The sequence below is a fragment of the Mauremys mutica genome, chromosome 6 (genome assembly GCF_020497125.1).
Source record: "Mauremys mutica isolate MM-2020 ecotype Southern chromosome 6, ASM2049712v1, whole genome shotgun sequence".
Taxonomy (NCBI): domain Eukaryota; kingdom Metazoa; phylum Chordata; order Testudines; family Geoemydidae; genus Mauremys; species Mauremys mutica.
The window spans coordinates 91,877,489-91,891,623 of NC_059077.1; the positions used below are offsets into that span (position 1 = coordinate 91,877,489).

The 14,135-nt window shown below is 41.7% G+C and overlaps 1 protein-coding gene across 1 annotated transcript in view; it reads right to left on the minus strand.

Annotated features, from left to right (window-relative positions):
• Positions 1–4,326: 4,326 nt before the first annotated feature.
• TRPM3 (transient receptor potential cation channel subfamily M member 3) overlaps positions 4,327–14,135 on the minus strand; it is a 599,168-nt gene continuing 589,359 nt past the window's right edge. The window contains exons 23-26 of the mRNA XM_045021627.1: positions 13,753–13,903; positions 12,241–12,440; positions 11,355–11,487; positions 4,327–6,479 (exon numbers count right to left, since the gene is read on the minus strand). Coding sequence (XP_044877562.1) covers positions 5,033–6,479; positions 11,355–11,487; positions 12,241–12,440; positions 13,753–13,903 — 1,931 coding nt within the window. The 3' untranslated portion in view covers positions 4,327–5,032. The remainder of the gene's footprint in view (positions 6,480–11,354; positions 11,488–12,240; positions 12,441–13,752; positions 13,904–14,135) is intronic.

Genomic DNA, 14,135 nt, shown 5'->3' on the forward strand with positions numbered 1-14,135 from the left:
CTCCAAAATGCCACTATAGTTGGCTATAAAGCAACATAACAGCCATGGGAGTGGAGAGGGTCACTGCTTTCACGTGCAGGGGTAGTGTTGTGATGTATTCATTTATGCCAGAGAGGAAAGGAGGGTAAATTCTAATGCACAGTAATGAAGGAATTCATTAGCTAACTATAACTCCCCACCCCCGCCATATCCTTTACTTTTGCCCTCCTTCCCTCTTTGGAACGTGCTCTTGGTTATGTGAGATTGGTGAGGGAGAACTCATGCTACAATACCCTTAGGCTCCTTTCCTAGAAATAGTATTAACTTAGCTGTCTTATAATAAATGTACGTTAATCTGGAAACATGGTTTTGCTGTCTCAAATGGGCTGATTTGTGCAAAAATGCAATTTTTGTTTTCCTTTTTCTCTTTGTTGTTGGGGGGGGAGAGAATTCATAATCATCACAACCCCTACTTTGGAAATCCAAGAATGACCACCTCATATTTTCCTTACTCTTGGTTGTTGAATCCCCTTAAAGTGATAGCCTGAGCAAATACAAGAAGACTTTTTTTCTTGTTTTAAACAAACAGTTTAGAGAGAGATTTTTGATTTTCAGTGAGCTCCGTCCAAATCTGTAAATTGATAACTTTTGCTTTCGAGAGAACAGGCCTGGTTCCAACTGCAGGAATTAGACCAGTGGTTCTCAACTTATTACACATTGTGGGCCGTATGTGTGGCCCACAATGTGTTACCTGGGCTGCAGGGGCCAGGTGGCAGGGCAGCAGCAGCCAGACCCTTGCTGTGCGGGACCCTGTGGGGCCGGGTGGCTGCCCTGACCCCAGACCCCTGCCATGTGGGGCGGGCTGGCTGCCCAGGACCACAGAGCTCGTGGGTCAGCCAGGGGCTCCCGACTCTGCCGCGCTGAGCAGCGGGGCAGTGCAGACCCTGGCACGTGGGACGGCCTTTACCCCATAGCTGAGCTGGGCCAGGCCGCAGCTGTGCGCTAATTGGGCTGCAAGCGGCCTGCAGGCTGCCGGTTCAGAACCGTTGAATTAGACTGACACCCTGACCTGTGAATGGCACTTATTTTACTGTTGTTCAAAGTTGGCAGACATGCTTTACTTTTGCATTTTCCAGGTGCCAGACAGTTTTTAAGAAACAAATATTCTACTTCTCTTACAAATATTACATCTCAAGTCACCCCCACCCTAACGAAATCATCCATCCCATCCATATACACAGATTCATTTTCACTAGAAGTCTTTAAATCAACATTAATTATCTGGAGTCTAGAGTGATTTTGCCATGTGGATTAATGAGCCTTTTCTCACTGGTTGTTATGTTTTAGCAATTTGTACCTCACTGCCATTAGTTACCAGACAGGTGTGCCAAGAACAGTAATGAAACACCTTATCTTTTCCAAAGTAGAGAGCTAAATGTCTCAGCACTGCTGTAGGTTCACACCTTTGTGTTTAGTACTTCAATTTCTTGATGTCTTGAAGTGTAGTTTACAAAAAATTAAAAATCTATTTAGTTTGCTTAAAGATTGAACATAATGTAAAAGTCCAAAAACTTGATTTTTTTAAATTCCTAACTGGATTCATCATTACAGGCAGGCAATAATAAAATGTTACGCCTCATAGTAGTCCCAAGAAGTTTATGGAACAATGCATGCATTTTCATTGACACAAAAAAAGACTGGACTTTAAGGAAGAGAAACTAGTTCAGTCATATCACGTTGTTGTGGAAGAATAATATGCTATAATCCAATATCTAGGACAAGTGTACACCCAACTATAGAATAGCATCACTTAAACAGAACAGATTACTATATGAAAATATTTATAAAATACTGTACACTGCTTCCTTAATTGGCCAGCATATGTAAACAAACAGCTAAGTCAACTGAGTTTCAAAATATTATTTAAAGTTCATTTATCTTATCTTTTGCATAACATGCCAGTTCATCTTTCACACTATCACAACTCACCAATCACAGCTCACAGTGGCTCATTAGAGACTTATACATCAGCTCATACAAACATTTACAGTGGCGCTGTACAGAAGGACATGTGAAACATACAGCAGTTACAGATTGTGACCACAAATGCGTAATCCATATGTATGCTAACAACTTGGATAGTGGAATTTAATGTTCAATGCAACATGTGCTATTTTATTGAATGTTACAGATTTAAAAGTATGACTTTATAATGTAATGTTAAAGCTGCCCTGTAACATTCACTATATGATCACATGTCAAAACCATACTGGATTATACATGGGCTATATATATATATTTAATAAGATATCATTCAATACATAATATATCATATGGCACAAGCTATAGTTATAAGATGATGAAGGTTGAGTTATTTTTTATCTCTGCTAAAGAAGTTATAACAACCTGAACCATTCATCGTTGAGAGGGGGGCAGAATCCTCATCCCACTGATGTTAACAAGTGAAGATAAATAAAATACTCTCCCAGCCATCATAATACATGCTATAGAAACCTTATTTTAGGTAAATGGGAAACATTCAGGAACAGTTTTGACATTATGGAATTAGACTTTTTTATAGTGGAATTTATATATAATGGCAGTTAAAAGAGGTAACTAAAGTGTCCTGGTTCACCACATCTGGAGTTTATGCTCCAGGTCAATAAAGTGCTGTATTCTAATTATTTTACAGCTCCTGGATTGGGAAACCCCTTTACCCCAACAAACTAACAATGAATCACCCAGAGGGGATCTCCACACTTTGAACTAATAAAGTGATGGGGGTGTCTCAAATTAATTCTTCTTGTACATGCTAATCATATTGAGGAAGGTGGAAAAGTCTCTGAATAGTTTCAGAAAACATCTTTAAATTAAAAAAGCAATAAAGAAAAAGGCTAATTTAGAGAAACCTTAGGAACAAACTGATACAAAACTTGGCACATTTGAAGCAGACTGTTAAACAAAAATGGCATTGTCCTGGGAAAGCTATTGTTTAACAATCAGCCCATCACAAGCACACTTTGTAATTCACTGAGTGACAGGTCAGAAATTGTACCCTTGATCAGTGACACATGACAGAAAAGCAGTACATGGACCTCAAGGCAATCAAGTAAACACAGTATGTGGATCAAGCTGAGCCTAGCTCGCAGAAGGACTGATTTAACAAAGTACGAAAAGAAAATAATTAGTGCACTAACAAATAATACATTTTGTGTTTTAAAGTCAACATGTTGCATTTGTTTATTTCACCAACTTTCCAAAAAGTGAGTCATTGCTCACCATTTTTCCCCACTCTTATTGCCTCTTCTCGCGAGTCAGATATTTGAGTTTGGGCTTTGCTGCCTATCACTCAGATGCACCCCTGGGATGAATGCTTAGCGATAAATTAGGCTGAGACTTTCAAAGATACCTCTTGATTTTCATGGCCAACTCCCACTAAAATTAATGGGCATGCCCCATAGGTAATTCTGAAAATCCCACCCATGTTAAAGGACCCGGATCCACACGTATAATAGTTTTTTTTAGAGGCTGTTTTATTTTTTAAACAAATGGTCACAGCATTTGCTTCCAAACTTCTCAAGATTAAGCTTCCCCCCTCTAAAATGATGTGAAATTGTGATAAAATTACTATTTTTAAGGCTCCATTATATGACCAAGAGATGGCTATCATAAGGGTATGAAACACCTTATTAACATCACGAACAAGGTTTTGCACTCAGATGCATAGGACGTATCACTGCTGACTTCATTTGGGGTCCCATACACACAATTGAGGGCAGAATTTTTATTAAAATGCATGTTGTGGTTTGTTCTATCTTGCTCTTTAATGGAAGCATACTTGCAACTAATGACTTTTGTTGTTAACACATAACGGCTTTCACTTTGGTGCTTTAGCTTACCTCTAAAATCTTTTTTATTGTTTTGAGATACTTTGCCATTTTCCATTAAACAATGGTAATCTGAAATCAGACTGCTTGATGAACTTTGTATGGTATGTTTTGAGTGTTCAGATACAACTGTCTCAATAAGTAAAATGTTAATGCTTGTGTTGGGTGAATGATGTGAAAAATCAGCAGCTTGACAGTAGAATAGTAAGAAAAACATGGTAGCAATTTGGGAGGGCAGAAAACAATTAATGCAAGAAATGGAAATGTTGCAAAGAACAGTGAAAATATCACTCCTGATCTGCTTTGAGCATCTCAGCCCATTATTCTTACTGTTCCATAACATCATTTAATTTATTGAGACAATATATTGATGACAAATGTGGTAAAAAAATAAATATATACTATTCCACTTAATTACATTCATCCTGAGCTTGGCTCAACTGTACCACAATGCCTGTTTAGTACAGGAAACTACCTGACAATTTTTTTTCTTTTTTCTTTTTTTTACATAAAGTCTTCCTTCATTTACATTGCAATACAAAAGGCAGTTCTTTTTCCTTTCCCATCTTGAAAATATAAACACTTTGTGGCACTAGAATTCAATACAAAAAGAGACAGGTGAACTATATGATTGTTGCCTTGTTTATCTTTACAATGATTAGTTGCAGCAGTGGGGGAGCTTTAGGATTTGCTTACAGCTTGTTTCTATAGACTACAATGATGCTTTTCCTCAGTCATTGCAATGATGGAACTGATGTAAAAAGAAATCAGTTTAGAGTGTCTCATTTGTATGCTTTTCTTTTTGCCAATTTAGCCCTGTGTCCTAGAAACTCATGAATAATTACCAGAAATCCTAGGATGTCTTCTAGTAAAAGGCAGATTTCTGAACCTACTCAAGGCTTTGTGAGGATGGTTTTTTTCTTTTCCTTTCTTTCTTTTTATTTAAGTGTTTATAAAGCTTTCCTCCCTCCCTCTTTCCTTAAGTGCAAATATCAACTTGGTCAGGATCCAGTAACTCAGTGTGCAACAATGAGATTAACAAAGTGCTAACCTGACCAGTGACAGACTCTGACGTTAGTTGACATATCACGGTGTGAGGTTATTTTATTCTGCTAAGGAAAATGGACTGGAGAGCAGATGACTCTTAGACCTCCTGTTATGCATGTCTAGCTGTGCTTGCTTTCAAAGCTAGGGAAAGCGCCTGTTCTAGACAGTCTTCTCATAGACAAGTTGTCTCCTCTACTCTCCGGCCTGGATGACTTACTCCTCTGGAATGGATTTCGTGGGCCCGTTGTGTTACGCTGTCTGTCAAGTTTATCACTGATAGAATAGCTTTTCCTTGTGTGTGCATACAACATGCTGGACTCATCTGCTGAGTAACTGTTGGCCCTTTCTATTTTTGGAAGCGGTATGTTGTTGGACAGTGTTCTTGCTGTGCTGCTCTCTTGAGGAGATAAGGAAGCCCCCTTTTTGTCTTTGGCCTCAATATCCTCATTATCAGAGCTTGGGTGACTTAGCTCTGCTTCTCTCTCCGGGTGGCAGCATCCCAAGTCCTCCACTTTGTCTCCATGATTTCCGGGAAAACTGGATCTTTCTGCAATATTCTGGGGAGCGCTGACACACCTGGTGTCTATGCAGTCTGTAATACTTGTGTACTCTGCTGTTTTGACTGGCACCCCAAGGCTGCTGAAATAGCTCCGAGAAGGAGAGAACATAAAACTATGAGACTTCACGATTGGGGTTTCCTCCAGAATAAATGGGGTAGTAGCAAGATAGCGACTGCTTTTAGATCGCTCTAAGGTCTGATACAAAGGAGGGTCTGAATCCCAGAGGTTTTGGCTATCTGTGCTATGTGAATAGTCTGAAGAAAACACTCTTGTTTCCATTGTAGAGGTTTCCTCACAATCAATGCTCCTGCCAGAAATTCTGTCACTGGGAGTACTGCTAATATACACACTGTTTGCTAGAACAGAAGAGGCTATTTGAGCCTGCAGAGATGGGTCTCCGGTACCAAGTATATTAATTGAACTGTCGAGAGGTTCTATACCAGAATGCAACTCATCCATGGCAGAAACATAAATATCTATGCAAGACGAAGGCCTTCTGGAGTCTGGGGCAATTGACAAAGTGCTTGTAGGGGCTAACGGTATTTTTGCTTCTTTTGATACAGAGTGCGAGCTACTCGCTCGATGCAGGCTCACAGACTTTTCTTTAAAAATATTTTCCAACCTTTCTAACCCACATTTGTCCTTCATATTCACTGCATAGAAAGAGTGGCTTCGCAGACGGGGCGTGATGGTAGGAGAGGTTGGGGACATTGACTCCTCTCCTGCAGGATCTATACTCTCTTGAAGCTTGTAAGTGTTCCCTTCCTGGCTATTGAAGCTGCTCTGTCTCACAATGTAGGCTGCATCTGTGCAGTCTGAGGAGGTTCTAGAGCGTATCTTAGTAGTTTCCCCTCTCTCTATACCAGTCAGCTTGTCTAAGGCTGCAGCCATTCGTCCTATCACATCCTCCAGCTGAGCAAGCCTGACATCTACAGTCTGAAGTGAAGCCTTCATACAATGTTCTCGTTCGTTCACCTCCTCCAGGCGCATGGCCATGTTCTCTACCCTTCAAAAGAAGAATGCATGGGTTATATTCAGGGGAGTGATTATTGAGGTCTATTTATTAACCTGCCAAAATGTATGGGAACGAATAGGGCTTAAAAAGTCCAGGTCAAATCCTCTGTTCTATTCTAATTTTTATACCACCCCATCTGCTGTAAAGCACAGTTAAGGATGGATTAAGTGGCCAACATGATTCCCCTTTTATAGCAAACTGCAGTAGTGGTGTAGAACCAGAATAACCAGTTCTATGCTACCCACTTGTAGGCCTTGATGTAGAGTGATGGCAGGAGGAATGAGGTGGTGCTCTGCTCTGGCAATCCCCAGCTGCCAGAACTGCTGCTTTGGGTGCTGTTGCAGATGGGCAAAAGTTAGGGGCCGCGATGAAGTTGCTATAAATTGTACCACAGGCCAACCTGGGTTATGGCTGGCTCCAAGATTAAGGCTGTGTGCGTGAAAGTGGAATACAACCCACTTTTGCCCCTGGCCCTCCTTGGGTTTTTGCTAAGTAGAATTTATACAGGTCTAAGGATCTAGTCTAATTGCTTTGCAGTTTATTTTTAGCTGATGAGATAAAATGACTGTTTTATCAGTTACCTTTAAATACTTTCATAGATTCAATACAATAGACCGATACATAGGTGCTGACTTCCCCTCTGTCCGGTGGGTGCTTGACCCCCCCTATCCCCACCCTTTTCCCCTCCCCATTCTACCCCCTTCCCCAAGTCCCCGCCCCTGCCCCACCTCCTCCCCTGAGTGCACCATGTCCCCACTCCTCTCCCTCCCTCCCGGAAAGTCCTAAGCGCTGCCAAACAGATGTTAGGTGGCAGAGCAGTGGGAAGCGTTGGGAGGGTAGCGGAGGAGCGGGGACGCGGCATGTTGGGGAACTGGAGAGAAGGAGGTGAGGCCTTGGCTGCTAGTGGGTGCCGAGCACCCACTAATTTTTCCCCGTGGGTGCTCCATCCCCGGAGCACCCACGGAGTCGGCATCTGTGGATCCATAGAAATTAGAGGTGGAAAACACTGCATAAATGGGGTCCGGATTGCACCCCAGTTTAATGGGCATGCAGAGTGGGCAACATTTTAGTTTCAGAAGTCTTATCTGAAAGAGCAACACACAGTAAACTGTTCAGTACTATATGTATCAGACCTGGAAAGACAAATGGCTAAATAAACACTGCTGAGATTTGAAGCTGTGGTTTGGAGGAACATCACTCTTCCCGAGTTGTTTTTTGACCACTAAACCACCCCTTGTAGTCAAAGGAAACAAAAATGTTTGGAGCAAAACGCCTAACCCACTTCAAGCACAAGATATAATCTCATAATAGAGAATATTCAAACTACCAATTCCTATTGGAATCCAGGAGAATTTTGCCATATAATTTAACAATTTAATAAAAAGTTCTGGTTTTAAAATGCAAGTTTTATATACTTCTTAGCCAATGACTGAATGCACTAGCACACGTTCAACCTTTAAAATAACTGTTCTATGATGACATATCTAACTTTGAAATTTAGGGATACAGAAGGTACTGAACAAGTGGTGATCCCATTGAGGTCCAAGGGAATTTTGCCATTGATTTTAATGGAGGGCTATGGAATGAAGCATGCAATTAGAGTCAGTTTGTAGACAGCCAGTGTATGGTAAGGCGGGGTGAGTTGTGCCTCTTTGTTTTAGGGAGTAGCCTGGTGTTTTTCTCTCTGATTGTTTAGGTTCTTGTGTGTTATTGTTCTGAATTCTAGGAAATAAAGTAGCGTTAAGTTGCAGCCTTCCGGCAAGGGTATTTATGTTTTTGTATGATTTCTGTGTGTGTATGCTGACGCATAACAGTAGGGACCATGTCTGAATACATATTTGTGCACCAGTTAATACATTCTGGTCCCAATCTTGATTGGAGCCTTTGGATGCTACAGTCAGAGACAATGCGTGTGGCGGGGGAGCACATGCCCTCCCCCCAGATTTCTGCTTTCTATTCAGCTAACTGCCTGGAGTCATTGGCTCAAGCCACCTGGTGTTGCTGCTCACTTCCCCAAATGTTCCTCTGTTCCCCCCAGGGGGTGGGGCGCATCTCCTCTTAGAGCATTGTTGAGGAAGTTCATTCATTCATTCCCCATAACTAGCCTGCCTGCACCTATGGCATGTAACTATTGTTCTTTCTCAAGCTAGGCCACAGAACAGACTGTGTAAACCCAAAACGTTAAGCCAAGGCATCAATCCTGAATGAGGTGTACAGCACATGTGAGCAATGATGCTCAACAGAGTCTGACTGGGGAGGCTGTTAGGCCAGATGGCTCAGAATCAGGCCCCTATGTGCAAGTCAGAACAGCAGAACTGACTTACACCACTAGCATACAGTCCTGTAGGGATTTTACACTACTGTAGGACTGGGCATAGCAGAGTTCTGCTGTGCCACTCAGATGCCCCCGTCCCCCTCACGCTAGGAGTTGGAGAGGGAGAAGTGGCTTATTCAGGAGGTGGTAGAGCTGCCTTCTTTCTGCTTCCTGCTGGGAGAGTTTTCCCTAACTCAGGAAGAATTTTCCACAGGCCTCTCTGGCTGATTCACGGCCACTTTATGGCACACAAAGTAGATTTAGTGGACTTGACAACCTTGCCTATAATTTAAGTTTTTAATGGATGTAATGCTCTATGTATTCTGCTATAGAATAATGAGTAGGTACTGTGATAGAAAAGTGAGAGGGTGTGTAAGAACATTCAGCTTCAGTGTCCTGCCATTTATTAACGATTTCTGTTGAGATGTCCCTGAATTATGTAGCTTGGATCTGGAGCGAGTTTTGAACATTCCTCAGTTTGGGGAAAGAGTAGAGGGATTAGATTTATGTTTCTGGGTCAGAACAATTGGATAGAGTCTGGGTCCAGATCCAAACATTCCCCGTGTTCAATATAGCTGGGAATGGACTGGGGCAGATCTGTGGTTCTTGTTCAAAAATGTCTTTTATCTAAGATATTACAATAAGTATCTAGGCACCTCAAATCTTTAATGTATTTATCCTCACAACACCCCTGTGAGGAAGAAAATTACTGTCATGTCCATTTTACAGATAGGGAATTGAGGCACAGAAAAGCTAAGTGACTTGCGAAAAAGTCACAAAAGAAAGTCTGTGGCAGAGCTGAGATGAAACCTGGGTCTTCTATGTTCTGTGTTGGTCCCTAATCACTGGACTATCCTCCCTCTTTAATGGACTTTCGTAAAAGTGTGTTGTTTGAGAATACAGTTCTCAGCCAGGAATGCAGATGGTTAAGGGGATATACGATATGTTACTCCTGTTCTTAGCTGGACTTACTTTCAAAGCTGAAATAAAACTAAAATATGTTTCTATGCTGGTAGAAAGCACTTTTTTAACCTGGTTGCATCAGATGTAGTGCTGTGAGGATGCAGCATAAGTGGAAGAGAGTTTCTTCTTGAAATGAATTCACAACCATCACTCTCTTTGTCTCTTTAAGAAAAGCGTAACCAAAAGGAATTAGAGTTTTCATTGGCTCATATGAATTAGTTATGAATAGACTGACTGGATGTTGGCCTGAAATATTTATTGAGAACAATGCCTTGAGTCAATAGACATGATCTATGACAGGGAGCTCAAACTTAACTAAATTGCTCAGATACAGTGGTTATTAGGACTACATAAACACCCATTTAAACAGAGAGAGAAGAGAGAGATCAGAGAACTATGTTGGGAATTTGCCAGGCACCTGAGGCTGCACAGAATTTACATAAAATGGAATTTATTGCAGTTGCCTTCATCTTTAATACAAAGAGAGTGAGTCCATAAACTCTATGGGTGAAATTCTGGTCCCATTGAAGTAAATGGCAAAACTCCCATTCCACTGCACAGGTCCAGACATCCAGTGCTCTTGACCACTCTAAATGGGCTACGCCTCAGTGCTAAAGTTACAGGTTGCCTTAAAGAATGTAATAGCCACATTGGACCTCCAGGTTATATTCTGACCACTTGTGTTTCAGGGCAATGATTTAAAAAACTCGGCTATAAGAAGAATGCATGGATTTGTTATTTTCTAGCTGAGCTGGTTAAATGTTTCATAGTTTCAAAATCCAGATGAAAATTTGTAGTAAAAAAATTTGAACATTTTCCAACCAGCTGCAGTTTCTAGGCTGTGAAGAATAATTTAAAAAGTGGCCTCAAGCAGATCCCTTAGCAAGGAGAGGAAGAAAGAGTAGCAATGGTAACAGGAACACATTTAAAGATACATACTATATAGAACATGGGTGGGCAAACTTTTTGGCCTGAGGGCCACATCTGGGTATGGAAATTGTATGGCGGGCCATGAATGCTCACCAAATTGGGGTTGGGGTGCAGGAGTGTGGGAGGGGTCCAGAGTGTGGGAGGGGGCTTCAGGCATGGTGGGGAGGTGAGGGCTTTGGCTGGAGGTGCAGGCTCTGGGGTGGGGCTGGGGATGAGGAGTTTGGGGTGCAGGAGGGTGCTCTGGGCTGGGGTCAAGTGGTTCAGCGGGCAGAAAGGGGATCAGGGCAGCGGTGTAGGAGGGTGGGGCCCGCAAGGAGGTCAGAGGTGCAGGCTCCGGGTGGCGCTTACCTCAAGCAGCTCCGGAAGCAGCAGCATGTCCCGCCTCCAGCTCTGCACGCTGCCCTTCAGCCGGCCAATAGGAACTGCAGGGGTGGCGCTTGGGTTGGAGGAAGTGTGTGGAGCCCCCTCGCTACCCCTATGCATAAGAGCCGGAGGGGGACATGCCGCTGCTTCCAGTAACCGTATGGAGCATTTGCCAACCCCGGTCCCCAGTGGGAGCTCAAGGGTCGGATTAAATCGGCTGGTGGGACGGATGTGGCCCACTGTCCGTAGTTTGCCCACTCCTGATACAGAATGAACCAAACCAAACCAAAAATCACCTTTCAGAAGTGACGCGGATTCTTTCATCATTGGAAGAATTGAATCTATCATCCTTTTCTCTAAAATATTCTTCTATGCACTGCTCCTCAAAATCATGCACTTTTTTTAGTTCATCTTCAGTTATGAACAGTTCTGTGGGAATGACAGGAGGAATGTAACACTGACAAAGCACAAATTTATAAGAAACAAAATCCTGATTTTTATTATTGTAGACTGTTGGTGAAACTTTCAAAAGCAGTCCCCAAGGCTGCTACATCATACACTTATATGAGAATCAGCTACTAAATGAGCGCACTTAGCCATTAGTCAGGCAGATAAATATTGTGCATACAAAACTATTGTTGTGAATTTTAGCAGTTGGATGAATGTCACTTTGAAAATGTAGTCCTATCTTTTTTACAAAATCATTATTACGGTTTAATGAACTAGTTAAAACAAGGAAATAAGGCCTGGACCTTAGCCAAATTTGAACCATTTTTTACTTGGGAAAAGTTTGGGCAAGTTCTCCTATTTCTAACATCTCCCAAACAAAGGTCCTTAATTTTACTTAAATTCTTAGCATCTCTTCTGGGTCAGGTGCTGTTTTCAAAACTTTTAAGTCTCAGGGTTCCCTGTTGTCAAGTGGAAGGAAGAAAGGTATGTTTGTCTATTGAGCAGTGGTAAGGGAGAGGGGAAAATTTAACACATTCTATTGGTTTTCTCTAAGGGTGGGAGATATAATTAAATGATTAATTTCAGTTAATGTTTGTGTGCGTATGTAGTTTCTCACTGAAAAGGTTATTGTAGAGCTGAGTTCAGTTTACATGCCCTCCAAACTCTAAGGACCACCAAATGAATTTGAAAGTCATGCTTTTTATCTACAGGTGTGAGCTTGTTGAACCTTACTTAGTCCATAGTCTCTCTCATCTTGGTCACTTTCATGTTTCCGCCATCTGCAGCAGAGGTGTTGAAAAATCATAGTCATGTGGCTGAAAACAATCAGAGGAGGTGGTAGGACTGGCCTTTCATGAAATGTCATGATTAATTGATACCTCTGAAATTTCCACACTTGGTTGGATATAGATTTGACTTCAAAAAATGTGTTGCTAAAAGAAAAGAGGGGAGGGGGGAAAGGAAAATAAAATGAGATTGAAACCATCCTTGGGTATTTCCCCACATAATAATACTGTACCCAGTTAGACAGATTTCACAAAGTGTCAAAGGCCGTCATAAAAAACAGGACAAGATTAACTGTTATCTCCTCAAGAAAGCACAATGCTTGTACCAGTAATTCCAACAATATGCTGGTTATGAATGACAGAATATCAATACTTAACACTTCACAAGCAGTCAGGCTCATGAGGTGGGTAAGTGTTATTTGATCCATACATAAAATGTGGATAATGAGGCAATGAAGGATTAAGTGGACATATGCCACAGGTGAGATTAGAATGCAGAACTTCCTTGCTCTCTGTCCGAATGGATCTCTGTAGTTTGGATACCACAAATTCTGAAGAACTATACAGCCACCACATACCCTGGAGACAGGGCTGGACCTACACCAAATGGCGCCCAAGGTGAGGAGCGTCTTCAGTGTCCCCCCATTTGTTACAATTTTGAATACCTTATGTTTTGTAGCATTTGTAGCCCATTTCATGATTTTGATGCACTATTTGCATGCATGATTTATCCCTGTCATATAAGAGGATAAATTTGCATGCTAGGATCTATAAAACTGTATTTTATTCATGTCATATATAAGCCAATAAAAAAAAATTGTTTCCTCTAAGTTTATAGAAACTTTTTAATTTTAAGAATAACTGAAATGTACTAACATTAATACCTGAAACATTTTACTTCAGACATTCTGTTTTCTCTTTTGTTGCTAACAACAAAAACAGCATCCCAAGTCCGGCGTCCCCTAAGCCTGACATCCCAAGGCAGTCACCTGAGTCGCCTGCCCCTAAATCCAGCCCTGCCTGGAGACAATCTATTCTGTCACTCCCATGTATAATAAATCTCCCCTGAAACTGATTCCAAACCCCAGTCTACAGCACAACAGTCTGCAAAGGCCTCCATGCTGGCCAAATCATCACAGTGACCCAAGGAACTTTGGATGGAATAAAGGGATCCCATGGGTTCATCAAAAGCATGTCATATAAGGTCTCTAATTAAAGCCTGTATCACACTGGTCATCATAACCATTGCAAAACGTATGCATGGATGTTGTATAAGGAGTTGGGTGTATATATCGTACTTAAAATTATGTTCTTAAGGTCTGTGATTAGGGACTGGTCACCAGAAAAGTGAAAAGCAGGTTTTCTTTCAGGTGGTGGCGAGTGCCTCACAACCCAGGGGTCCCAGGGAAATGTTACAATCATAACACCCTGCATCCACATGCATCAGTGTGCCACTCACTTAAAAACAGCAATGAGGAGGTTCACCAGAAGGATATTTGCAACCAAGAGGTAGCATGCCATGATGGCGGGAACGATCCATGCTCCTGTCTTGCAGGGGGGCAGCTGGATTATTTTGCCATCCTCTCTGGTTTCATTCTGGCCGCAGGGAGCTAGGAAGAAACAGTATACAACAAACAAATGAGAATGAAACCTACAAAAGCATTTAAATATTTATGAAGAAGGTTCCCCCCCAACACACACACACACAAATCTTCCAAAGCACAGTGGGATGATGCTTCCCCAAGAGGTTTGATTATGCACTTGCCTCATGCTGTGATCAAACACTTGTCAAATTCACTACAGATTATACAAGCTACTGCTCTTGATATTGAATGCTCTTCT